Source organism: Caloenas nicobarica, chromosome 1 (assembly GCF_036013445.1).
Source record: "Caloenas nicobarica isolate bCalNic1 chromosome 1, bCalNic1.hap1, whole genome shotgun sequence".
NCBI lineage: Eukaryota > Metazoa > Chordata > Aves > Columbiformes > Columbidae > Caloenas > Caloenas nicobarica.
In genome coordinates this window covers 82,977,666-83,004,566 of record NC_088245.1, presented here as the reverse complement: position 1 = coordinate 83,004,566, position 26,901 = coordinate 82,977,666, and the positions used below count along the sequence as shown (strand labels likewise).

Below are 26,901 nucleotides of genomic sequence, written 5' to 3'. Positions count from 1 at the left end.
CTTTCAGGAATTCTATTTAAGTATGACTTCTAATGTTACTTCAAAAGCTTTCACTGGTGCATTTGAATTCCCCATGATTATAATCTGTAGTCTGACACTTGCTAGATTCAGCTAGAGGCCTATGTCGAAGTATGGCATCACTGCTAGGAAAAAATCTGGAAAACCTTAAAGATACTGAGAAGGTCTATGTGGTAGTCTGTGGCTGTTTGTGGAAAAATTGGAAATGTCAGTTACAGTGGCAATATGCACGAAAATGGGTCATGAAATTACAAAATCATTAGGAGTTACTTTTGAGAACTCTGGAACAGTAAAAGAAACATCAGAAGGTCAGAGACTGAGTGTCAATCCTGTAAAGAGAAGCTGTGAAAGACTGAAGTTTAAACCTTAAACTTCAATTATCTGTTGATGATTTAAATGTTTTTTTCTAGTTCTAAGACTTGAAAGATAAAAAGGAGTAACAGACACACCATTCTGACTTTTTAGCCTGTTGAAAGAAGAGACAATGCTACTTTCTTAATTTTTAAGTAAAGCTGTTGATACATCTTCAAATGCCATCTTTAGATACATGTGATGACACGTCTAGACACTTCTTAGACACATCAGCATGACTCCCTCATCTTTTATGCAGACCCAGGTGGATGCCGCTACATATCCTGACGCTCCTGCAACCTCATCAATCTGTCTTCCCACCACCTCCATGGCTGAAAAGGCTTCTCAGGTCCTCCAGTGAGTCATGATGGGAGGCAACCCTGCAGGAAAAAAAAAAAAAAAAAAAAAGTGCTTCCTTTTGGTAGAATTAATTTGCTGCTGGTTTAGGAGCCAAAAGGGACCAAGTGTGCACCCACACGGGAAGAAAGAACAAGCTGGGAAGGAGCTGGGCATGGGAAGCTGGGCAGGCCCACGCCAGCGCTGGCATCAATTTACGCAAAACCCCAACTACTAAAAAGCAAGTACGGGGCTGGGGCATGCTGGGAGCTGCTGTGGAAGAGCTACTAGTCAAAATGAAGGCACACTGAGGAGCCTGAGACCCCATCCTGCGGTCAGCAGAGCATTATAGAATCACAGAATGTCCTGAGTTGGAAGGGACCTACAAGGATCATTGAGTCCAACTCTTGACCCTGCATATGACAACCCCATAGTTCACACCATGTGTCTGAGAGCATTGTCCAGTCTCTTCTTGAACACTGTCAGGCTTGGGGCCGTGACACCTCCCTGGGGAGCCTGTTCCAGTGTCCACCACCCTCTGGGTGAAGAACCTTTTCCTCATGTCCAACCTAAACCTCCCCTGGCACATCTTCCTGCCGTTCCCTTGGGTTCTGTCGTTGGTCACCAGAGAGGAGATCAGCACCTGCCCCTTCTGCTCCCCTTGTGAGGAAGCTGTAGCTGCCATGAGGTCTCCCCTCAGTCTCCTCTTCTCCAGGCTGAACAAGCCAAGTGACTTTAGCTGCTCCTTATATGGCTTCCTCTCCAAACCCTTCACCAACCTCGTAGCCCTCCTCTGGACACTCTCCAGTAGCTTTATATCCTTTTTATCCTGTGGCACCCAGAACTGCACACAGTGCCCCAGGTGAGGCCGCACCAGGGCAGAGCAGAGCGGGACAATCACCTCCCTCGCCCGGCTGGCAATGCTGTACTTGATGCACCCCTGGACACTGTTGGCCCATGTTATCCCTTCAGGAAGGGGGACGAGGGAGCGCGGTTACCCCAGTGGCGGGGCAGGCCGCGGCGGCAGAGCCCGTTATGAGGCGCCCAGCACCGGCCGGCAGGGCTGTGGGGGCAAAAGGGGTCAAGGCGCGGCGGGCCGGGCCGCCGCCTGACGTAGCTTCCGCTCCGAAGCGTTTCCGTGCCGTCATTTCCTCTTCCGCCACCGCGATCGCCGTTTCCTGCCCGGCCGGCGGGGACTCGTGTCTGTTTCCCAGGCCCCGTGCGCGCCCCGTCCCCGCCGCCGCCATGGCCATGAGGCAAACCCCGCTGACCTGCTCCGGCCACACGCGGCCCGTGGTGGACTTGGCCTTCAGCGGCGTCACCCCCTACGGCTATTTCCTCATCAGCGCCTGCAAGGGTGAGCGGGGACGGGAGGCGGCGGCTGTTGCGCCCGTGCGGCCGGTCCCTTAGTTGTACTCTGCCCGGCGGAGCTGCCCTCGCCCCCGGTGGGGTTGCGGGGGGTGGGCTGGGCTGCGCCTCCGCCCCGCCGCTCGCAGGCCGCGTGTCGCTTTCCGAGGGGGTGTTTGTGGGGCGGGACGGGGGGCGGTTGTACCGGAGTGCCATGTTCGTCCCGCGAAACGCTGGTACTCGTCGGGTCACACCGGCTGCCGGCGTCACCGAATGAAAAAGGGGGCGGGCAGCTGATTGCCGTGGTGCTTAATTACCAGTTTGGCCCTTGAGGGGGAGTGTCCAAGACCGCCTTTGGAGCGAAACTGGGGGCGGGGGAGGAAGCCTTGAAAATATTTATTTCTAAAACTGCCCGTTTTTACCGCTTGTGCATATATGCTGTGGATGTTAAAGCGAGATTCCGTTTAACCAAGGCAGCAGCCTGGCTGGACGTAGAATGGTGGCGTCCCCCTCCTTTCCCATGAGAGCTGTCATTGTGTGAATAGCCTTTCCCCTTTCATATGCGTATGTTAATCTTACGTATACATTCATAAGTTTAAAAGAGCATTTCTTGTTGTCTTGGAGTGCTTCCAGTTCAGTTCTAGATCTTGTGTGAACAACTTTTTGTTAGCCTCCCAGGAAAAATAATCACAGGAAAGGTTTTCTCTTTTATTTTTACAACACCTCTGTATGTGTTTTAAACGTATCTGATTACAAAGACAATACTTATTTCTGGGTGCTGTTAGATTGAAAATGTTGTTCCAAAGGAAAAAAAAAATACCAAACATGTCCTGCCTGAAGAAAATGTGAGTAAAAATAAAACCTCAACGTAGTGCTCCTTTCAGTCTCCCTTCTTCCTTAACACAAACCTGAAGAAAACTTCTTGTCTCATTTGGAGTATCATTTTAATGTCTATACAGTTTTAGATGCGTGTAGCATGTACAGCTGCACATCTAAGCTCTTCAGGTAAACTCTTTTGAAAAGAGTAGTTTCATAAAGTATGTGGTATTTCCATATGCTGGTGCAAGGGAATTTTTTTTTTTTTTTAAACAGCTTCCTTTTTTTTTATAATGTAACCTGAATGTTGGTTTTGTTTTTGTGAAGATGGTAAGCCTATGCTGCGTCAGGGTGACACAGGAGACTGGATCGGCACATTCCTAGGTCATAAAGGTGCTGTTTGGGGTGCCACTTTGAACACGGATGCCACTAAAGCAGCTACAGCAGCAGCAGATTTTACAGCGTAAGTGATTGACTGTCTTTGAAGTCTGTATTTTTATTTTAGTCTATAGTGCTCTTTGGTGATGTACAGCTGTAGTAAATTACTGATTCTTGTATTTCTCTGTAGTAATTGTTAGCTTGTGTGTGGTTAGCCAAATTAAAGCCTAGACTTCTAAGTTCTTGAAAGCAGCTACAGTTAATTCCATCATGGTGAACAACTATGATTGTTTCTTGATAAATATACTTAATTACTGTACCAGTTTGCTAGAATAACATTTCTATGTGGCTCTAATCTCTGGCACTGTACTTATAGAAGAATTGAGTGATTTTTATTTTGCTTCCACTGCTTAGACTCTTTTCATTACAATAAAACTCTTATGAAAATTCTAGTGAATTACCTCTTTGTTTTTTGTTGCTTGTGCTGTTTGCAGCATATTTAATATTCAGTAGGTTGAATCCTCTTAGTAGAGGGAAATCTCTACTAAGTTGCAAAGAAGAACTATCTGTGTCTTAAAACTAAATGCTAATTAGTCTGTGTTATCCTGAAGGAGAGGACAAAGGAAAATGGTGGGATAGTTAAAAAAAAAAAAAAGCTTTAGTGAAAGCATATAAAGTATTCTAATTGACTAAATGGTTTATAACATAGGGATGTAGCATTTATGATAAAATGCTATGGTGGTGTCAGGAAAGATTGCTTGCAAACTAATCCGACTGTTCAGGTTGATTTGTCCTGGTGCTACTAAAATATAAATGTTTTCTCTTCCCATTTAGCAAAGTGTGGGATGCTGTGACAGGCGATGAACTAATCACATTGGCTCACAAACACATTGTCAAAAGTGTGGATTTTACACAGGTATGGTAAAGCTTTATACTTCATTCACAAGGGAAGTAAGCTCTTGAGTATGTTTTGCTGTTACTTACTTTTCTGCTTTTTATGTGTATATCTTAACAGGCAAGTAACTTACAGTTTTTAAGATGATAACTTAAATGCAATATGCATGTTAGAGGCTGTCTGAGAGAAAGAACTGTTATTTTAAGACTCACGGATGAAGACTGGTATTTTGATTCAAAATAGAGTTGACCCTTTATAACTTCTGTTTCAGGATAGCAATTATCTGTTAACAGGTGGACAAGATAAACTGTTGCGTATCTACGACTTGAGCAAGCCAGAAGCAGGTGAGTCTGCTTTTAGAAATGATTCTTGTTTCCTGGAGTTAAATGAAAATTCTGAAATTATGAGCAACTTTCTGTTTAGAATCACAGAAGATAAAGTTGAGGATTGTTTTACAAGTGCAGTGTCTATAACCTTTTGCTCTAGTGGGATAATATGTATGTTTAAAGTTTATGCTTTTAACAAGTGGATTAGGGTTTATTTGTAACGGACTTCAAAGATAGGGTATTTCAATTAAATGCAGCTTCATTAGGAATAGGTCTAATTAATTAAAATTTAGTCATCTGAAAGAAAGAAGGTGCCACATATTTAAGTATATTTAAATTCATGTCCATACTGAACTACTGATGATTGATATGAAGCTAGAGATCCTTGATGTTCAACTAGTGAAGCTTTTTAAATTTAGGGAATCAGAGATCCAGTTTACATTTATTTTGTTGCTGGAATAAGTCGACAAATTCACAAGCACTTGAAGTAATTTTACAGTTTCTAGTAAATGGAAATCCATAGAGCTTAAGAAAGTTCCCAAACTGCTGCATGATATTATTTCATTTTCTTACATATATTAAAACATTTGGCTTTATTTTAAGAACCTGATGTTGTCAGTGGACATACTTCTGGCATTAAAAAGGCTTTATGGAGCAGTGATGACAAACAGATTCTTTCAGCTGATGATAAAACTGTCCGGTAAGAAAAAGTAACTTTCAGTTTTCTGAGAATTTCACTTTTATTTGTTGTTATAATCTATGTGAGAAGATAGTTATGGTTTTTGGTAAAGGGTATAAGTAACAGAGGTTATTTGATCCTAGATTATTATAGCTGCATGCCTAATACAGTTCTCTTCTGCAGTTAGAGACATAACTTTTGTAATAATTCTAATTTACCCCATAAACATGTCCTCCCTGATAAGAACAGATGGTCTTTGAGAAACTGCATAGTAGAATAAATTTATGCCTTTAATATTTATAGAAATGAATTTATAGAATAAGGTCTTGTAAATGCATGTTGTGCTGAGGTATTGTTGCCATGTCTTCTGCAATCCAGTCTTGAAATATACACAAGGCATGGACTAGCCAGGGACTGGGATAAAAGACTGGGAAGAGTATCTGGAATCAATTCCCTGTTGATAGACATAGCCCTCTTTCTCTGCCATGCTGATAAGTTCAGTGGGCTTTACTGTTTTTATAAGATGGCTCATCCAGTTACTGTTAAAGTGTTTTGTTTACTTCATGCCCAATTGGTAGATGTGCTGAAACCTAGACAATGTAGCTGCTGGGGAGATGAATTGACAAAGCTCAAACTAAGCTGTCAAGAAAGGATGGCTGATGTGCCTTCCTGCTTCTTCAGCTTTTTGGTTGATCTGACCAGTGTCATCTCATGCCTTGCTGTCTCACCATTCTTGTATTTACGGACAAAGGGGAGAGAAATAGAATGGTCTTTTCTGTTTTGTGAAAGGAAGGATAGGAGGGTGAAGTTGCTGGTGCAATTTCCCTGTAGCCTTCTTTTCAGCTCCTGTTCTTTTCATTTTCCTAGTGTTCAAGTTAGGCAAGAACCTAGTCTTGTTTGTCTTCTCTGAATTGTAGAAACAGAAATGCAGCAGTCAGCTAATGAATGAAGATTCTTAGTTGTCATAGCAAAACAATTTCCTTTCTGTTTAGATACCCCTTGCACCTCTACATAGAAAACCATATTATCTTAAATGAATCTGGTTTTTGGCATTAGTACGTCTTTACCTTGTGAGGTAAAAAGGCAGAATAGGATCTTTAAGCCTTGCTTCTAGAAGTTATAACAAGGTTTTTAATATCTAAGAGAATCTCTGAGTAGTTAAAGTGATATGTCAACCATTTAATGTTGTTGCATTAAGCTTTAAAAGTAGCAGTATTTTAAAGTAAGCGTGTCTTCATTCTCACCTATGCAAAGTTTTATGGTAAGGATGCCACTGAAAATCTGAAGTACCTGTGGAATCAAACCATGTTCTTTGTTAGGTGGCTTTTTTAATCAAAATCTTGCCATGGATGGGAGGTGACAACCGTTTGATTCGCTGAAATAATCTGAGAGTCTTTCTTGCCATTTTGTTTCCTCTTAAGCCTCTGGGACCGGAGTACCATGACTGAAGTGAAGGCACTAAATGTTGCCATGTCAGTGAGCAGCATGGAGTATGTTCCAGAAGGACAGATACTTGTGATAACCTATGGGAAGACTATTGCTTTTCATAGTGCAGAAACGTGAGTCCGAAACACAGAATTTTCGCAGGTTGAGTAATGGGCTTGGTTGTGTGTCAAAAATGACTGTACGAGGCCAAAATTGACAAGTTGTGAGAATTGGCATTAGTGGACATCTTCGCTTGCCATCTCGTCAGAGGTAGAGTGTGAAACAACTACCTTTTTCTAAAATAGTGAACCCTAATTATGTATCAGATGCTAGACTGTAAAGGTTCAGAGCCATTTTCATATTTCACATTAACTGTAATTGTGGTTAAATAAGTTTCAGCCAGGGTTCTGTTCAGTGCTTTTCAGAGAACAGATTATTTCTACATCTCTGATACTTTAAGAAAGCAAGTTAACACACTTAAGTATATTACAGGAAGTAGTTAAGTAGTTCTGAATGTGCGAGCCTTTTGTTTTGCTTATTCTGAACTCGTTTTTAACTTGGTGAGTGTGATTTGCAAGTATTAGAACTTGTTTCAGAAACTGTGTGTGGGTGTCTTCTGATTTTCTTAAAAGCAGTTGTGACTAGTAGAATCAGTTTCTTTGTTCTCAGGATTTTTTTTTTTTTAATGAACTTTGTTAACAAACTTTTCCCTCTCAGTCTAGAGCAAATTAAGTCATTTGAGGCACCTGCTACAATCAATTCTGCATCACTTCACCCTGCAAAAGAATGTTTGGTTGCAGGTGGTGAAGATTTTAAACTCTATAAATATGACTATAATACAGGAGAAGAATTAGGTATGTTTTTTCTTCCATAATAAAAATTAGTTCTGAAATGGGTATTAGATTAATGAAATAATGACTAATAAATGAAAACATTGTACTCAAATAAGGTCTTAGAACAGCAGGCTGTGCAAGAGGATGAAAAGGCATATTATCAGTTCAGCATTTTTTCCTTTTGCAGTATACCTAATGTTATTCTCTAGAACTAATTAAAGCCTCCATCAAACAGCACTTTGCACATATTTAAAAAACAAAAAGTCATTCTGTATTGCTGCAATAGCAAGCTGTATGTTAACTGCAGTGTCATACTACAGCATTCATCAGATATGTCTAATGAGTTGCAGCTACTTTTATGAAAAATGCAATGTTTGTGTTCTTGCTCATGTTGGCCAAACATATTTTAAAAAAAAAAGTGTATTTTGAAGTTTGTTCATGGATACTGTCCTCATTTAAAATTTTATATTGTGGAGTGAGTGGTTGAAGGAACAAAGCGTGCATATTCCATGCTACTGGCTTGCTTTGTAGTTTTGCCTGGAGCAAATAAGCACCTGTTTTCTTGCAGTTAATAAAACATTAATATGTTACCTAAATTTGAGATTGCTGAGATAGCAATAGAAGCTTTGTTTTGCATCAGAAGTTAAATACTGAGTAGGTGGCCCCCATCAGTATTTTTTGTCATCTTCTGATCAGTGTTTACCAGTGAATTTCAGTTGTTGACTGAAATTTGAAATTAATGGTCTTGATATGTTCTTTTATAGAATCTTACAAAGGACACTTTGGTCCCATTCACTGTGTGAGGTTTAGCCCTGATGGAGAGTTATATGCAAGTGGCTCTGAGGATGGTACACTAAGGCTGTGGCAGACAACAGTAGGGAAAACCTATGGTCTTTGGAAGTGTGTAGTTCCTGGTAAGTGTGTGCTTGTTCCTGGTGAAACTTGGCTGCTTCACCTGTTCTTTTTAAGTAGCATCTGTCATACATGCTAAACATCATCTGTATTTCATATACTAACAGTACTGTCTTCCAAGGGTCTCTATATCCACTTGAAGTCTGTTAGATTTAAGGATTTACTTTTGTATCCATCATTTAAGCAATTAACTTCAAACCTATAAGCTTGTTGAATGTAGATGCTTTGTGGATAATTAAGCAAATAGTCTGATGTATTTTTATGTTATAGAGGAAGAAATGAAAAACACCACTTTTATAAATTTTAGGGATATAAGAATCTCTAGAAAAAGTGTGAATTATAGGTTTATTTTATGTTGTACTTAGGTTGTGTAAATTTGGGGGTGGTGGGTGAAAGCGATGTCTAGAAGACTGCAAGTGAGTATCCATTAATGGCATACCTTACCCAAGTCTCCTCAACACTAAATTCAGTGGAAAATTTTATTTTTTCTATTGGGGTGGGTGAGGGGAACTGAAGGTACTGACTGTTTTTTGGTTTTTGTTATTTTTTTCCTCCTCCTCTCTACAGAAGAGGAGAATGCAGAAGTGGCAAAAGCCAGGACCACCCTTCCAGGAACTGCAGAGGAGGAAATAGGTAATGCACTGAACTGCCAGCTTCAACTCAGCTGAGCGTTAAAAGATCAGCTGAGATGGTAGCATTCTTTAGTATGGACGAGGTGCTTTTCCCCAAGTACCTTCTGGCATTTTTCACTCTTCTGAAAAGATTGTTGAATGCACTTTCCTGAAGATGACCATGTGGTGTCACACTAGTGACTAGAGCTGAACAGATGGCATGGAATAATTGGATCAGGTTAAATTGGAAAACAAACTGACCTGGTCTTTAAGCAATCTCTGCAACATGTCTTTGGTTTATATATCTAAGGTGAAGTTAAATAACACCCTTTTTATTTAATTGCAGAAGATCTTGCCTCTGAAAACTCAGATTCAGTGTACAGCTCAACTCCTGAAGTTAAGGCCTGATTATTGCAACTGTTACACAGCATATGGACATACAAGACTAAATCAAGTGAACAGTGATAAACAGCAGCCTTCCAGAGTGCGCTCTCTACGTAAGGCAAAGATGGGCAGTAATTGATGAGAATGCGGTGGAACTGGCTAGGTGTTGTCTGTAAGAGAACTGACTATCCAAAAAAAAAAAAAAAAAGACAAGTAGTAGAGTTTTGCTATCTTTTTAGCATAACTGCCTCATGTCTTTTCAAAGAAGTGTACAAGCCAAGATCCAGTCTCTCCAATTTCAGTTAGACTCATTGTAGTGTGTTTTCTTTATTAGAGAGAAGAGATACAATGGCTTTTACCCATTTTTTTTTTTTTCTTGAAAGTTGGAAAATGTGGCCTCAGTTGAAAATATGGGATTATGTACTACAAGTATTTGGTTCAGGTTTTGTTTCATTGTACACTGCTTCTGAATGTTTAACTGTTTTTAGTTGTCAAAATAAAATGCCTCTCAAAACTTGTATCTTACTGTTGAGTGTTGGGTTCGTGGAATAGAAAAGCAACCAAGTTAATTACATAAGCCTTTCTAGCATCTTGGTTTTGTACTATACAGAGGGAAAGTAATAAGAATGTTTTAGTGTTGGTACAGAGGCTGGCAAGTTCTTTGATATGTAAGCTTTGTGTCTTTTTATTCTTTAAAGTTTAAATGTAAATGTGAGTCTCTAAAATCAAAACCAGTGAAAACTCCTAAATTAAACGTGCTGCCTGAAATATTTGATTGTACATGAAAATCTCAGAGGTTGGCTATTAATATGTATAAGGCTTGGGTTTAGTTCTCCAGACTGGATTAAAAAGTTACTCTTTCAAGGTTACAAATAGTATTTTCTTCATTAAAGAAAATATTGCCATTCTTTCACTTGTCACTCCCTTTAATGTTATGCTGAAAGGTTTACATAATGCACTCTGTATGGAAGGGGGAAAAGTTAAACAGAGGTGTACATATATATTCATATACCTTTTTACTTTTTTTTTTTTTCATGTTCACACTTGTCCTTGCTGTTCTTCAGGACTTTTTTCCCAGGAGTACAGTAATGCTATCATCTTAGAAAGTTGAAGCTTAACATTTGAAAACTTGGGTATAAATTAAAATATGGGCAATTCTGTCTGAACATTAGAAAACACTTCCATTGTGAAGGGCAGTCAAACACTGCAACAGCCTGCCTGGAAAGGTTGTGATGTCTCCATTCTTGAAGATACTTAAAACCCAGCTGGATGCAGCCATAGCTGAGCCTGCTGGAGCAGGTGGTTGAACTCAAGTGGTTGACAGAGGTCCCTTCCAGCTTCAGCTGCTGCGAGGGGAAACTAAGAAGGAAAACAGAGAATGGTATCACAAATCATGGTTTCTTAGTGCAATAGTAGCACTAAGGATATGTTATTTCAGAGTTTACCCTAAAATTACTTTTGCAGTTGTGTATTTCAATTTAAAAACAAGCAAGTTGTAACGCTCTGATTTAGACCTATTGTTTAAGCCGTATTAAATCTGTTAAGGCTTATAACATCTCCAAATGTAGTAATTCAGCGTAGAAAGCTGTTCATTTTACAAGCTGAAGGATGCGTTTAAAACAAGTAACTCACACACCCCAGCCCATGGTGAAACTTCTGGCAGGCTGTGGTCTCTGTGTTGTATTTTCAAGCAGGTTGTGTAGCATTTCATAAAAAGTCTGGAATAGTGTCCTCAGATCTCAGAGCTGTGCCCCTTTGCTGCTTTACATGGTGCTGTTGGGAGTTTGTGGTTTCTTTGCTAGCACTGAGCAAATAGGGCTAAAGTTTCAAGATGTCTCATCTAAATGAACATATTAACAATGTTTAACACATTTTTCATGTGAGTTTGCATCATTAGAACTCTGGAAAAAAGTACAGGCTGTTGTCTGTGGCTTTGTTACCAGACTTTCATTTTGCGGGTGTTACTAGAAAGCTTTACAAAGTCACAGAATCACAGAATGTCAGGGATTGGAAGGGACCTATAAAGATCATCCAGTCCAATCCCCCCGCCGGAGCAGGAACACCCAGATGAGGCTACACAGGAAGGCGTCCAGGCGGGTTTGGAATGTCTCCAGAGAAGGAGACTCCACAACCTCCCTGGGCAGCCTGTTCCAGTGCCGTGTCACCGTCATTGTGAAGAAGTTTCTTCTCATATTTAAGTGGAACCTCCTGTGTTCCAGTTTGCACCCATTGCCCCTTGTCTTATCACTGGTTGTCACCGAGAAGAGCCTGGCTCCATCCTCCTGACACTCACCCTTTATGTATTTATAAACATTAATAAGGTCACCCCTCAGTCTCCTCCAAACTAAAGAGACCCAGCTCCCTCAGCCTTTCCTCATAAGGGAGATGTTCCAAGTCCCTAAGTTTATAGAGCCCATTGCGTATACAAGACACTAGTTTCTACGTGAAGATCCAACTTGAAGAAACTGGAAGTTGCCTGGACTCATTACCATCAAGACAGCGAAGTGAGGTGTTATTTGTCACTGAAGGAACGGAATATACGCACTAGTTCCCGCCACAAAACGGCTGTGGTGTCTTACCCAGCGGAGGCTGAGGGGCGGGGGTCGGCCTTGGCTGCGTCGTTACCGGCAGCCGCGGTGCGATGGGCGCGGGGCTGGCGCGATGGTGGCGGCGGGGCTGGAGCTCCCCGCCCACGCGGGGCGGGACCGGCAAGGCCGAAGCCTGCCCGCCCCGCCCGGGTCGGCCGCAGGGGGGCGGAGAGCCGGCGGCAGCGCCGACCATGGCGGGACGAAACCCGGGCACCAAGCTGGGTAAGGGGCGGCGGCCTGCGGGGAGGGCCGGGGCCGTGGAGGCGGGCCTGGGCCCGGCTGTTGCGGCGAGCGCCGTTCGCTGCGGAGCCGTGGCGTGAGGGTTCCCCAGGCGGCAAAGCGGGCAGCGCTGCTCGGGGAGGGCCGGCCGCCCCGGGAGCGGGCGGAAGAGCGCAGGTGAGTGGCGGGGCCCGGTGGCTCCCGGCGGTGCGGCCGGACTCACAGAATCACAGCATGTTAGGGATTGGAAGGGACCTCGAAAGATCATCCAGTCCAATCCCCCCGCCGGAGCAGGAACACCCAGATGAGGCTACACAGGAAGGCGTCCAGGCAGGTTTGGAATGTCTCCAGAGAAGGAGACTCCACAACCTCCCTGGGCAGCCTGTTCCAGTGCTCCGTCACCCTCACTGGGAAGAAGTTTCTTCTCAAATTTAAGTGGAACCTCCTGTGTTCCAGTTTGCACCCATTGCCCCTTGTCCTATCACTGGTTGTCACCGAGAAGAGCCTGGCTCCATCCTCCTGACACTCACCTTTACATATTTATAAACATTAATGAGGTCACCCCTCAGTCTCCTCCAAGCTCAAGAAACCCAGCTCTCTCAGCCTTTCCTCATAAGGCAGGTGCTCCCCACCCTTCATGATCTTCGTGGCTCTGCGCTGGACTCTCTCCAGCAGCTCCCTGCCCTTCTTGAGCTGAGGGGCCCAGAACTGAACACAATATTCCAGATGCGGTCTCCGCCCGCCCGGCCTCGCCTCTTCTCCGGCCCTGGCTGACCCGCCTCAGGGTGTATGAGCCAGGCTGCTGCAAACCCTTGTGTTTCCAAAAAGCCAAAATGGAAATAGACTCATGATTCCCATAGATCCTTTAGCATATACTCATGACATATTATTCAGGCTCTCTCTTCAGCTGGGAGGGCTGTAGGAGGCTTGTTTTCCCTTTGGTGCTCCAGGGACTTGGCAGCGCTAGTCCTGTCACAAAGCTGTGCCCGGCCCCCTCTTGTGCACCTTTCTGGTTCTCACTGGATAAACCTTCCCCCGCTCCCTTTTCCCCAAGGTGTTCAAAACATTTTTAATCAGTTGAAATCTGATTTGTAAACTCAGGACTTTTCTTGCTGTTCTCTTTGTCGCTTGCTCTCTGAAGGCTGATAAGGACTTTGCAGGTGGCGTCTGGGCCTGAAAGGTGGCTGTGCCCTAGGTAAGGCAGAGAGCAGCCAAGAAAGGGTTTCTCTACCATTTCCTGAATGGAGCTCCTCTTCTGCTGATGGCAGGGGGTAGGGATGGAGAAATGGCTACAGGTCTCTGACTTCACCCAGAAAACCCCAACTGCAGTAGTGGAATGAGTTAAGGTGATTGGCCTTCCTACAGTCTGCCTCTAAGTTATGATAATTTGGTCAATGCGAGCAGGTGGGCAATTAAGGGGTGGAGATGTAGGGATGGTGTCATGGAAGACAGGAAGCAAAGGACAGCTGGTGTGGAACGGGGAGATCTGGAATTTAGCATGAGCAGAGTTCAGCAGGCCACACTGTGTAGTGTCATGTGCCCCATCTCTAGCACAAGCATAGGCATTTTTGCAGAGTTAACATGCAGTTTAAACAATTAGCCTGTGAACAACTGAAATTTGACTCTGTTTTCATTCTCGAAAATGACTGACATGTAACTCCTAAACGTGAGCTGTCAAGTTACTCTCTGATGTGCTTATCCTGTGGGCTGCTTACAGGGACAGGTGAGTTTCCGCTGTAGCCATCTGAACTGCATCTTTTTGCTGAAACAAACATGATAATAACATAGCAGCAAAACTTCAGTGTCTGTTAGGAAAAAGGTGAGCACAGAAGTTTGCAAATGCAGCCCTGTTACTTTAAACTAGGCATGTGTTATGCTTTTTCTTACTGTAAATTTAATCTTATAATTAATTGTCAGTATGTGTGGGCAGTCCAGAAATTTGATTGTGAAGTCAGTTCAGTTCCTATCAAACAGTCATCCTCTGACAGACAAGCTTACATGTAAGGAAGGCTATGCTGCTGAGTAGGGAAATTATTGGCAGAGACAGGCAACCTCACATTTGTCTGGTTCTTGCTGTACAAATGTAGTCAAGGGGAAAGTATTCAATGTGCAGCTGACCAGCACAAGATAATTATTTTTTTTGCACCCACTAAAACCATCTTTGAGTATATTCTAAATATTTTCTATAACTCTTTCTCCTCCCATAAGTAGCCCTCCCCTACCCAAGATGCAGTCAACTAATGCTCAAGATTATTCACGGAAAGCACAGAGATGGATGTCTTCTGGGCTGCGCCATGTGACCTCTTCCAACTGCAACTGATTTACCTGGAAAGGCCACTGCCCTCAGCTTATTTGTAGGTACTTGTTGCCATCACTTCCCAGTGATCTTTGTTTAAATCAATTGCAGTCAAAATGAGCTGAATTAGATGCACAGGGCAGGTGTAGTGGGGGAATGTTTGTATTAAGTGGCAGCATATCCACTGTGTCTGGTTTTAACAGCTGCATTATGGTGGCTACTTTAAAGGGAGACCTCAATCTCACTGCCATTTGTTCTCCCACCAAATAACACATCTGAAATATATTAAGTGCTGTATTTAAGTAAGTTGCTGTATCTTAGCTGTTTGCAGTACTCAAAAGGACATGTTAAATCCTTTTCTTTATCTTTCATGGTTGCTAATGATACACGCTGCTTCTGTGACTTAGGCACTTTGGCTTTTGAAGGTTTTGCCAGCTTGTGCGAGCAGCTTTAGCAGTAATTCAAATGATTTGCCCTGTATCTCAGAGCATTCTGTAGGACTACAGTTTTCTAACGGGGACACCTAGTGGTAAAATATCTTATACTTAAAAATCTATTATTGGACTCCTTTTTTCTCTGTATCTTCTATTGCTGTGATTGCTACCCAATGTCATTATTTAAGCAGTAAATTTCTGATGCTGCCATTAGAGAGCATTTATTTGTTTATCAATAACAAGCCAAACTCTTCTCAAATCATGGCATATAATGCTTTTCTTTGTGATTTTTTTTTTTTTTGGTAAAATAAATATGTTTTTACAAAAACCCTTCCTTCCTTAAGAACAAGGTGTTTACATGGAATAAAGAACAGGTACAGATAAAAAAACCCTAGTGATTTACATCAACCAGTCAGAGGGTCACTAGTCTAATACATGGACACATTTGCCATCAAAGAGTCCTGTAAAGAAGGTGCATAAGGAATTTTACAAGTTTGTCATTCCACAGAAACTGTTTGTGGAGTCATTCCTGGGTACTCAGGTTCACCACAATGCCTGCAGGGGCTGAAAGGAGTCTGCCTCTCCTGCTCTGCTCCCAGAGACTCTGGAGTATAATGGACCAGGTGCTTCATGTTTTGTCACTTTTCAGAAAAGCATCACATGCCACTTCACAACAAAATAGTGAAGCGTATCAATGAGCATCCATTTTGTAGCGTAGGCTAGTAGCATACTCCTTTGGTTTAACTGTGGGGATCCAGACATCTGCCACATGGGTTTTCTGTGCCCTGCAGGTGGAATTTTGATGCAACAACTTCAGAACTCATAGAGGAAGAAAGACATTCGGTAACCTTGGGTAGACCCAGAAAATGGCAAGTGAGATGTTTAAAACCCAGCAGATAGCGTATTCTACTTTGAGGCTGGTACCGAGTAGAGTAATGCAGGGGTCTGGCTTGGAACCCATCCTGTTTAATGCTTTTTTTCAATGACCTGGAGGAGGTGAAAGACTACTTGCTCATAAGCTTTCCAGATCACACTAAATTAGCCAGATCAGAGGGGCACAAACTGGCTGGGAAAATGGGTCAACAGGAGCCCAGTGATGCTCAGCAGGGCCGAAGGCAGAGCCCTGCCCCGGGAGGACGAGCCCCGGCAGCCCCAGGCTGGGCCCTGCCTGCCTGGGGAGCAGCTCTGCCGAAAGGCCCCGGGGCCTGGTGGGCAGCGAGCTGGGCACCACCAGCAGTGCCCTGGCAGCAGAGACGGCCGGTGGCCTCCTGGGCTGTACCAGCGGGGACACGGCCAGCAGCTCCTGGGATCGTCCCCTCTGCTCAGCACTTGCTAGACTGTCTCTGGAAGACTGTGTCCAGTTTTGTTGCCCCCCAATAGAATAAGGAGATTGATAAAGTGTCACAAGTTCAGCAGAGGGACACCAAGATGGTCAGGGGCTGGAGCACCTGCCTGGTCAGGAGACACTGAGGCATCTGGGGTGGTTCAGCCTGGGGAAGAGATGGCTTTGGGAGTCGTAACAGCAGCCTGCTCATCCCTCATCCCTGCTCATCACGGGCAGTGTATCCAGGAAGCAGAGCCAGGCTCTTCATTGCATGGTAAGATGAAACAAGACAACAGGCTTGTCTTGAGAGACGTTCAGACTGGATATAAGAAAAACATCTTGATGCAGGACAGTCAGGTGATGGGGCAGGTTTCTCCGAGATGCTGTGTAGTCTCCATCCTTGGGGACTCTCAAAACACAAGTGAATAAAGCCCTCAGCAGCCTGGTCTGAGCTCAGAGCTGACCCTGCTTTGCACAAGAGGTTGGACAAATGACCTTTGGAGATCTTCCAAACCAAATTATTCTATGATTATATGTTTTTTTTTACCTGTGTTTGTCTGTTTAGGTATGTGTGTATATATATGTATACACACACACACATGTATTTAGAGTAATGAATAATTAGTTACAGTTGTTTTGCAAAGTGTGTTCTTGGATTCTTAAAAAACATCTGTGTTGCTCAGCCCCTCTAGTTGGAGGGCCAGAAATATGTTCATTATGTTTCAATTGGTATTTTTAATTATAGTTGATATTTCTGAGCCATTTACATGTGAGAGCTAGCCTCTTGGTAAGTGGCATTTAGATAATGAAGTGTTGCATCCCTTTTCAAGACAGCATAATTCTGTTCTAATATATTAATAGCTGGTTTTAGCCTGTACTGTGGCTTCGTTTCTTCACTGTTCCTTTCCAACACCTTTTGAATCTGCTGGATAATTTTAGTCAAATTTGAAGGACAGATAGATGTCTCAGAAATAAGTCAGTCACTGACCAAATTAGTGACCAGATTAGTCCCTCTGTTGAGGGTAAGGCAGGCACAGCTCAACAATTACGACTTTTCATTACATCTTTTTTTAGGAGGGCTTTATGCATGTAACAACAACCTATTTTACTCCATGGTTGTAAGGACCATAACATCAGAGCTGCGTTTTTGGGGTGAGGAGACGTCTCTGGAGCCAGGGAAGAAGAGAGGGAGCAGCAAAGGAGTTGGACCTGCAGGAAACCAAGCTCCTGTTGTTCTGCAGCTCACTTTCTGAGGGAGGGCTTGTCAGGGGTTTTCAAAGTGCTTTGGAGGATACTGTGGTCCATTTCATACAATCCATGGTCAATGTTGTATGATTTCACTAATGTCACAAGATAGTAGAGCTGATTTCTAGTTCAGGGCTCATGCCTTAGTGTCCTGCTTTGAGTATCTGAATGCTGATGACTTGGGGATTGAACTTCTCTCATATAAAGAAGACCCATCTGAAGTCAAAATAGGTCCATAGCAAGAGTCACTATGGGGTAATAACTACAGCGTCTGTCTCAAGAAACTGAATAACCCCCAAACCTCTAGAGAGCTTACATGGTGTGATCGCTGAAGCCTTTACTCTCTCTTCAGTGGTTTTGCTTGGCCGTGCATGGCCAGCTGGGGTCAGCCTGTGGCCAGCCGAATGTTTCCGTTCTCCACCAAAGGTTCAGGGCACAGTTTCACTCGCTTCTCCAGAAATAACACCTTTCATCACTTCCCTTTCCCATTTTATCGTGTGTTCATGGTAAGAGCAGGAGCACACATGCTGTTTCTGGCACAGAGGAGGAAATAACCATTTGAGGGGGCAGCTTCTTTTGGGGACTGTGCTGCCTTAAAATACTTGTGAAACTACAGCCTCAGGCATTCTTGAGCTTTCTGTTTCACCATCTGAAGGGATGCCATCTACACAGTTTTTTAAAAATCTTCTGAAAAGCTTAGTCTGTTTTATGAGGAATGTATTAGGTATCTTAGGCATTTATGTAATTATACTAATGAAGTGGTTTTATTTATTGTATTCTGAGGAAATGGCTGGTATTTTTGGATTCATGTCCTTCAAAGAGAGGAGATGAATTTCCTGTTAGATTTTTGAATATGATTTTTTCAAATGTCTTCAGAGGAAAAACTAAACTTGAAGAGTGATTACAGAATATTGGCTAATTAGCTATAGTGTAACTGCTTTAATTACTTTTATCCCTGAAGCTACATGACTGTGCAGATGACTAGCAGATGACTTATTTAAAAAAAAAAAAAAGACATGTTCACACTGCAAGGTTAATGAGCCTAATTAAATATCGTTTTCCTTAGCCAGATACTAAATCATAAAGCTTGGAGGGGTGGGGGAGGAGGAGAATCCAAAGGCAGTCAGTTCTATTTCAAATAATGGTTTTATTCTGATTTTTAATGCAAGAAAAAAAAAACCCTGGAATTGTGAGTGATTTTTCTGAATAGAGACACATTTAGCAGTTTGGTGAGACCTCACATGGCAAACTTTGAAAGTCTATTTAGAGACAATTACGCTGAGACATATTTGTTTTCACTTGCCCACTGCTTTAATTAATGGAGAAGTGGGCTTGAATAAAAGGTCGGTGTTAGATAGAAGTCTCCATCTGCTGCTACGTATCACCAGAACCTTTGTCCTTCCTTGCCGTGTGGTTTTTTTATTACACCATTTTATTTCCTTTAGTAAGCTGCGTAATGTATCACATGAAGTTGGACAGACAGGATGGAGTTCTGATTTTTTTTTAATTATTTTTATATATTTTTAAAGTTTTCTGCCTTTGCTGGGCACAGTGGTTCAATATCCCACATTCAAAAATATACCTAAAGATCCAAATTCTATGGTCTTTCAAGGAAACTTGCGTTTCAGGCACAAAAATTAGATATTGCACCTTATTGAGTTGCCAGGTGTGAGTTGCCTTCATGACTAGTCTTGAGCTATTAAAAACAGAAGGTAAAACATGTTATACAGTGAAAAGGGCTTATGCCAATGAATTTCATCATATTTGCAAATAGCTAAGAACATTGAATCAGCTATTGCTGATCAGCGGGTATATGGTAACTCTCCCAGGTAACTTTGGGCAAAGCTTCAGGATCCTTATTAGAGAGCAAGAAGCTGAGTACCTCATCTAAACTGCTTGTTTTGCTTTTATTGTGGTTTCCAAAGGGGCCAAAACGTCACCATGCATCCAATAGGGTTCAAAAGTTATCTTGGTAAATTGGATTATGATTAAATTATTCCACTTGAGCATGTGGCATATAGTAGGAGAATCACAACAGTTTGTGTTCTTTCTATCTTTCTATCTGTCTGTCTGTCTATCTATCTATCTATCTATCTGTTTGTGTTTTCCTGGACTTTGTCAAGTGTTGCCTATAATGGCCCCATGGGAAGAGATATATGGTCTCTGCTGCTCACATAGGAGCCTCAACCTTAAAGCAACTGCGGAGGATGTAGAGGTTTCGGTAGCTTATATTATATTTCAGCTGTCTGTGTTTATATGGTTTGCATTTATTGATACTCAAAAAGAAGGAAAGTTCTAGCAATGAGTTTTGTAGCAGTAGCTTTTCTCACCTGCTTTCTACATGTCAGTTGAGCTTCTTGCTTTTGGGGCAGAATGAATAAGCCCATGGCTTTGAAAGGGGAGAGAAGTAACGAGAGTTTGTTGTTCAAATGGTTTGCAACTTTGCAAGCGCCTGCTTTACTTTTTCACCATATAGTGAGACTGATGCTGAAGTCTTAAATAAATCCTTAAATTCCTTAGGATTCCCTTGCAATTCCTTCTTTGGTTTAACTTTTTTTGCTTTTGGCCAACATTTTGACCTTGCAGATACTGTTCATCCGATTACTTGTATGGGGTGATAGGAAAGCGGTAGCAAGGTGCCTTAACTGTGCTTGGAACAACATTTTGTTTAGCTGTGTTTCATGCCTTTGTCCTGCATTTCCACTGAGTCATCTTTACCTAAATTGGTTTCTCCAGGGCTTTTTGTAAGTCTAATTAGGAAAACAAGCTTGTATTTACAAATACTTTAGCTAGTATATTAGTTCTGCACTTTTTTTTAGCTATTAAAACTATAAAGTAGGAAGAAAAGAATTTGAGGATGAGATTTCTGTACAGAATTAGTGATTTGGGCTATCGGCTTTTTTTAAAGTTTTAAACTTTTTAAAATCAATGTGCTTGAGGGAAATGCAAGTTTAATACAGTAGTGAAGAAGACTCATATAGATGAGATGCTCTTAACAAATTAAGTCACCCAGAATTATTATCTCTTAGTATCTGAGCCCGTGTCCGTATACTGACCTAAACTGATGATGGTATTTGATGATCGATGGTGGTAATTTGCTGATGTTTGGTGGTGAATGATTGTTGATGTTGTTTTCAGAGTATTTTAATGGATTGCTTATATAATTAGTATTAAGAAGAATTATTTATGCTTTGGGATATGAGAGATTTTAAGCATCTTCTGATTTCTTTTTCCTGTGTACTTCTGTGAGCAGTCTGTGTTTACTAACATTCAAAAATACAGTTTTGGTTTATCATACTAAGCAGAAATTTAAAGATTCAAGGGCCCGAACTCTCAGTTCTCCTTTATCAGTCACCCTTCCTTAAGCAGTGTCCAATTTTTGTGCTTCTGTTTTTAGACAGTTACATTATTTTAGTAAATGTTGAGTATCTGCTTCTCTTTGGGTCTGGTTATTATTTATGGATACTGAAACTCTTTGAAATTGTGAGCCAGGCTGTCTGCAGTGGGCATCTGAAGGAATTCACACGTTGAAGATGTTGCCCTGAGTCCTCCAGTGTGCTTGGGAAGGTGAGCACTTCTCAGGCAGACGTGCATCTCAGCAACTTCCAGGCAGATATGTTACCTAGGAATTCATTGCCTTTGGAAACTTGCAATTAGTCGGGCCATAGTAGCAAGTTCAGTAAAATTAGCTCTAGACAATAACAACTCAAATTTTTGCTCTTCAAGGGTCTGTCCAGAGGTTTTGGTGACTGTGTGGGGTGCAAGCAATGGCAGAAGGCTGTTTTGTGGGGGTTTTTAGTATGCTACATGTGTAATAAACTTCATAGTCCGGGACTGGCAACACAGTGTCTGTCATCAGTAGTAAATTAATCCAGCTGTAATGGCAAACAAAACATGCTGTGTGAAACATCCAGTTCACAGATCATACCATAACAGAAGTTAATGCTATTATGATATTTTGGACTAGTGATAAATATGCAAGCCCTTAAAAGGACATAAAAGCACAACATGCACTTCAGAGATCCCAAACCAAGCTGCAGTCATAGAGTCATAGAATGGTTTTGGTTGGAAGTGACCTTAAAGATCATCTAGTTCCAACCCCCCTGCCATGGGCAGGGACACCTTCCACTAGACCAGGTTGTCCAAAGCCCCGTCCAGCCTGGCCTTGAACACTTCCAGGGATGGGGCATCCACAGCTTCTCTGGGCAGCCTGTGCCAGTATCTCACCACCCTTTCTTCTGAAGTCCCACACCATCTATTAAAAGAACACAGAAATAGATGAGACTTTTTTTTAATCTTATTTTCCCACCTCAGAACTTGGCTGGATCTCAAAAGTGCATGTGAATCGACCTGCGGTTGTGAGGCATGCAGAACAAATTAAAAAGTGGAGAACTGTGAAAGGTAATTGGCAAGTAAGTGCTCTTTTTATGCATTCTGTTCCTGTATTCTTAAAGCAGTCACTCTCCCTCTCCACGCTGCAATATTGAATTTTTTTCAAGATGCATGTAAACTTAAAAGATGTGCTTGTCCATGTCTTATTTTAATAATTTGTATTTGATGATGATGGGATGGAATAAGGTGACGCCTTTATCCAAACAAGTTAAAAACCTTATAACTCATGAGTGGCAAAACTGCAAATGAATTTAAGTCATCTTTATTCATGAGTGGATTAAATTGTATGTTACTATCCCACCACATTTATTCTGTTTCCCAGACAGACTTCTCTGCATGCTGCCTTCTCATTTTTTAATTTTAAAGCTGTAAGATATGATCATGGTCCCTGTCAAGTTTGACCTACCTGGATGATTTTTCTGTACTTAAACATCACCAACATGTGTGATTTCTTTGCTTAACTAGATCTTACCTAAAACTGAAAAATTCTCACTGGCTATGGGACTGGGGGACAGAAAGGAAAAAGAAAAGGAAAAAAAAAGAAAGAGCCCATTAATGTTAAGGGGACTGATTTCTTAAGTCCTGAAATAAGGTAAATGATCAGTTATTGTCCATCTTGGTATAAAATAGGTTTAAGTAAGCTACTACTAAAGCCAGTGGCACAAATGAACTTTTCTTCAAGGCTGTCTTTTATTCGTTTAACACAAACGTTTAGACTGTCTTTACCCTCAACCTCTGCGGTTACAGCCCCCCTGTCAGAATTGACAGATACTGGCCCAGTATACAAGTTGGTTTCTCCAGTTTGTAGACGAGAATCGTAACGTGAAGCCATCAGGTCAGCGACATAAGCCGATCTGTTCTGCAGAGCAGAGCAGGTGAGGCTCGGCCACGCGCTGGGGAAGCGCTGAGAGGGGGCGGCGGGCAGAGCTGGCGGCAGGATGCTGCCGGTGTTTTTGCTGGCGTTCAGCCAAGGGCAAGGTCTGAAAAAATGCTGTGGAGCAGACCCAGAGGTCCAGGTGAGCTCTCAGCCGTGGGGCTGTAACTGGTGTCCAAAGGACAAATTGATTCTTCATTCACCAGACAACTGTTCTGCAAGCAAATGTGTGTGATTCCTCCCCTCTGTACGCCAAATAAGTCGTTTGCTTGCAGGAATAACTGAAAACCTGGAAGTGGGAGGAAGGAGACAATAAAGGATAAATCCTAACAGTGCAACATAGTAGAACAAAGCAAGAATAATTTAATTATACTTAATTCTTCAAAAAAACTGGTCAAAGTATTTGACATCCTGAGCTTAGCGTATCAGGCAACCATTCTGGGGTGGCTCAAGCTGTGTTCACAATGAGCACAGGTCTTGCAGATGAGAGTTTGGGGATAATTTGATGTAGATGTGTAAGATCCTACTGGAAGGTGGTAGAACACAACTTTCTGCCTGCTACATGAACCTGGAAGTTTGTGCTTTGAACGTTATGAATGAATTAAAAATAGACATAAACTGAGAAAAGTTAGACACCAGCTCAGCATTTATCAAGAGCTTCTTATGCATGGAAAGCCACTTGATACCAAGTTTGGCAGTCCAGTGGCCCAGGGTTGGTAAATAGCGTTAGTGGGAAAATCCAGAGGGTATTCCAGAACCTTGGCCATCTTCAGATACTGCAGGTGCAGTAATGTAAAAAGTAAGTCTTCTGATTTGACCGAAGTTGCTGTATGAAGAACTAAGACATAGAGAGCCACAGGCCTTGATTACAAAGAATCATCAGGAAGAAAGGGATTTAGTGTCACTCCCTCAACATCGCTGTAGGACAAAGTTTGATTTTTACTAAAACTTCTCCCCTCTCCTGTGTAGTAACATTGGTACTGAGCTACTCAAATAAGGTTTTACTTTGAAGAATGCCAGAAGCATCTCTCCTGTATTTGAACACTGTTATTGCAGAACAGTCATGTGCTGTTTATTGCACAGAGATTATTTTGAACCTTTACGTGTTTGGATGTAAGTAACACCACAGACTCAAACTTTGAAGCCCATTTCCCAAAATACACATTTGAAAAATCCTTTAAAAAAGGAAGTTCATAGCAGTTCTTAGAACTCCATGACTACATCTGTCTTGATGACTTTATGATTCATGTCATAAGAGATGAGACAAAAATTCTCTCAAATTAAGGATAAAAAAATCAATGTAAAAAAACCTTAAAACCATTTAAAGTGAAGAACCCTTTTGAGGTATTATAGGGTGAAAGTGTAAATCAGTTAGAAACAAGCAGTCAAGCTTAGAGTAACAGAGGCCAGTAACGGTTCATTACTCTGTTCGGTCACCCCAAGGCAGCTTTTGGTGTAACATTTACTGCAAGTTCAGAAAGGAGATTCCCATCAGCAAAGTGTGAAAGGTTAGTAGGCTGGCCAGCCACTTAAGATTTGCAGAGTAATACCTCCATGCAGATACAACAAGTTTTGCTGTCTATACTGACAAATTGTGTCACAGAGCAGAGCAGTCAGAGAGGCACTTTATGGACTCAAATGGACTTTGCCGTTGCAAACTCTCACTTTCTTGAACAAGTGCCCACTAAGAGATGTCTCCTTTTAGTGAAGCCATCACTTTGAATGACAATTTGCTGGAAGACCTTCAACAAAAATTTCAAAATAACGTCTTAAGCTCAATTTTTGTTCAGCAAAAAAGCTCAAAAAAACTTTAGTTCTGCTTCTGTTCCATTCTCTGCTTAATAAGTCTCTTGCAATTCTTTAGCATTTTCATCTAAAGAATGCTTTAGCCTTGACACTTAGCTCTTGCTATTGTTTTTGCATGAAATAATTACAGCTGGTTTTTTAGTCTTGATTCACACAAAAGAAAGTGGAAACATCTGGAGTCTAGACCCTAAGTTTTAAGAAGTCTGTGTTGTTACCCCCCACTGATTCCATGTTTCACTCTCACAGCAAACGTGCAAGTGTGCAAATTGCTGGTGTGTAGACTCATCTGGTTACTGGCAGTTGCAAGCCTGTGCACCTCTCGATGCATGTGTTGTAATTATATAGCATATTATAACAGTGAGGGTCCTCACATAAGTGATGTCTTTATCTTTGTTTTACAGAATTAAATTTGAAATTTTGCTTTTTGTCTGGATAAAAATGTTTGATTGTAAGCATTTGCAACAAAAACTGGAATTTGATCCTTTGATTCTGAAAGAGCGGACTTTTGATTCCAAATCCTTTCTGTACCATTAGATACTGCTCAAAACATGAATAAGTATCTTCCAATCCTGCCTGTCATTAGCCATTCTTTGCATATCCTCCATGTTATATCGCATACGTTTCCTCATTCTTAGAGTGAGAGCCAGGCTTCTGCTTTGTGCATCTTCTAATTCAGTTTGGCTTTGGAAATATAAATTGAAACGCTGTCTTCCTTGCTTCACTCCCTTTGTAGGCTGCTTGGCTGCTGAAAGCTGTCACCTGCATAGACCTTACCACTCTTTCAGGCGATGATACTCCTTCAAATGTTCACAGACTGTGTTTTAAAGCAAAGCATCCCATCAGAGAGGATCTGCTGAAAGCCTTGGACATGCATGATAAAGGTATGATAGTTTTTGTTGTGTGGATTTTGTAGAGAAAATGTTTGCATTTCCTCATTATTTTTTTTTTCGATTTTCAGAAAGGTATAAAAATGGCTTCTTCTCCCTTTAATGGAAGCAGTTATGGTAGGCAGTGTTGCAGAATTAATAGTCTTGTGAGAACATACGAGGTCCTATATGGTCTTATTCAAAGTAACTGTCTGAACTTCTAACTGCAAAATATCTGTTTCTTTGAGTTAATCTAAGAATACAAGGAGAAAATATCCATTCTCAGTTTGGCAACCAAAGTGAAGGATGGACTCAGGGCGATGCTGTAATTTATGATACCTAATGAGCAAATTTGATGTGGAAGCCACAGTTGTGTAACCTCAGTGTATGTCTTTTAATAACAGTGCACTAAGGTGGAAGTAATTGAGTGTTCTGTTAATCTGCTGATGTCCTTAGTAAATTGGAAAAGGGAGCAGCGTTCGTATGACTCCTTCGGATTTCATGCTTAGGTACTGTTTCTGTATGTAACTACCGAGCCTGCCACTTTGCCTGTCAGAAAAGATGCATTCCACAGTGCTAAGCATGTTATTTTTCCTTCTGAAAACATTACCTGCTTGTTTCAGTAGTTGAGGTAGGAGATGTCTTTACAGCCCAGTCTACTTCAAGGAACCAGTCTTGTAGTAAGTGTATGTGGCCGTGCACGTATCACATATACACACACAGAGTTCCCAGCTAAGTCAACAGAGGTGAAGGGGCAGAAGACAGCCCTTAAGAACTAGTGGTAAAACTTTCATTGACATTACTCAAGCAGGCTCCATCTGAAGTCCCAATGTTACACCCAAGACTGAACATGGTAAAACTTCGGAGCAAATTGAAACAGTCAATGTAACTATCAATAAAACCTCTTTATAACTAAGTAGCATTTCCAATTTTTTCCAGATATGCTCCCAGATGTGTTACTGAATACCATTTGGCTTTTATCCTGTCATGTTGGCCTTGTGATGATCTAACAAAAAGAAAATCTCAGTGACATTTGGGGCATACTTTTACTGTTGAAATATTTCAGTTTTACATGGGCATTGGGCACTGATTGAAGTCACATGATTTAGAACAAAAGGGGGAATCAGGCCTCTGGTTTTAATCCATACATATACTGAAGATGAGTCTTTTTTTAAAACCTGGATTTATGGACTATTTGACAGTTGAAGTATTAAATATGGTGTCAATTATCTGAGACTAGAAGAGAATAGCATTTTAACTAGAAATGCAGTAGGACTGCATTAACATAAAGACTGTTCAGTTGCTGTAGGGCTCAGTCTGGCTCAACAAGTCAGGTCAGAACTTGGCAGTGCAGTTTCTCTCACAGTAATTTGCTGACTAAGCATATCTTAACTGTACATGTTGGCATTAACCAGTGAAAGCTGTTGATAAAAGTCTTGGCATTTTAACTCCTCTTAATGCAAACTTGCTCCCAAGGTCAGGTGAAAGAACATGAGGGAGGTAACATCATGGAGAAATGCCTGAACATTTTGAGCAATATAACAGA

General features: G+C 41.7%; 2 protein-coding genes across 5 annotated transcripts in view; both read left to right on the top strand.

Moving 5' to 3' along the window:
* Positions 1-1,868: 1,868 nt before the first annotated feature.
* STRAP (serine/threonine kinase receptor associated protein) lies at positions 1,869-9,829 on the top strand. Its single transcript, XM_065643259.1, has 10 exons — positions 1,869-2,062; positions 3,196-3,331; positions 4,081-4,162; positions 4,413-4,485; positions 5,071-5,167; positions 6,568-6,705; positions 7,289-7,425; positions 8,169-8,318; positions 8,884-8,949; positions 9,274-9,829. The coding sequence occupies exons 1-10, from the start codon at positions 1,951-1,953 to the stop codon at positions 9,333-9,335; spliced, it is 1,053 nt and encodes a 350-aa protein (XP_065499331.1). The 5' UTR covers positions 1,869-1,950; the 3' UTR covers positions 9,336-9,829.
* Positions 9,830-12,054: 2,225 nt separating this feature from the next.
* Positions 12,055-26,901, top strand: part of DERA (deoxyribose-phosphate aldolase) — a 55,650-nt gene continuing 40,803 nt past the window's right edge. For all 4 annotated transcript variants that reach the window (XM_065646528.1, XM_065646537.1, XM_065646547.1 and 1 more), the window contains exons 1-3: positions 12,055-12,121; positions 21,732-21,829; positions 25,223-25,370. In XM_065646528.1, coding sequence (XP_065502600.1) covers positions 12,091-12,121; positions 21,732-21,829; positions 25,223-25,370 — 277 coding nt within the window. In that variant the 5' untranslated portion in view covers positions 12,055-12,090. The remainder of the gene's footprint in view (positions 12,122-21,731; positions 21,830-25,222; positions 25,371-26,901) is intronic.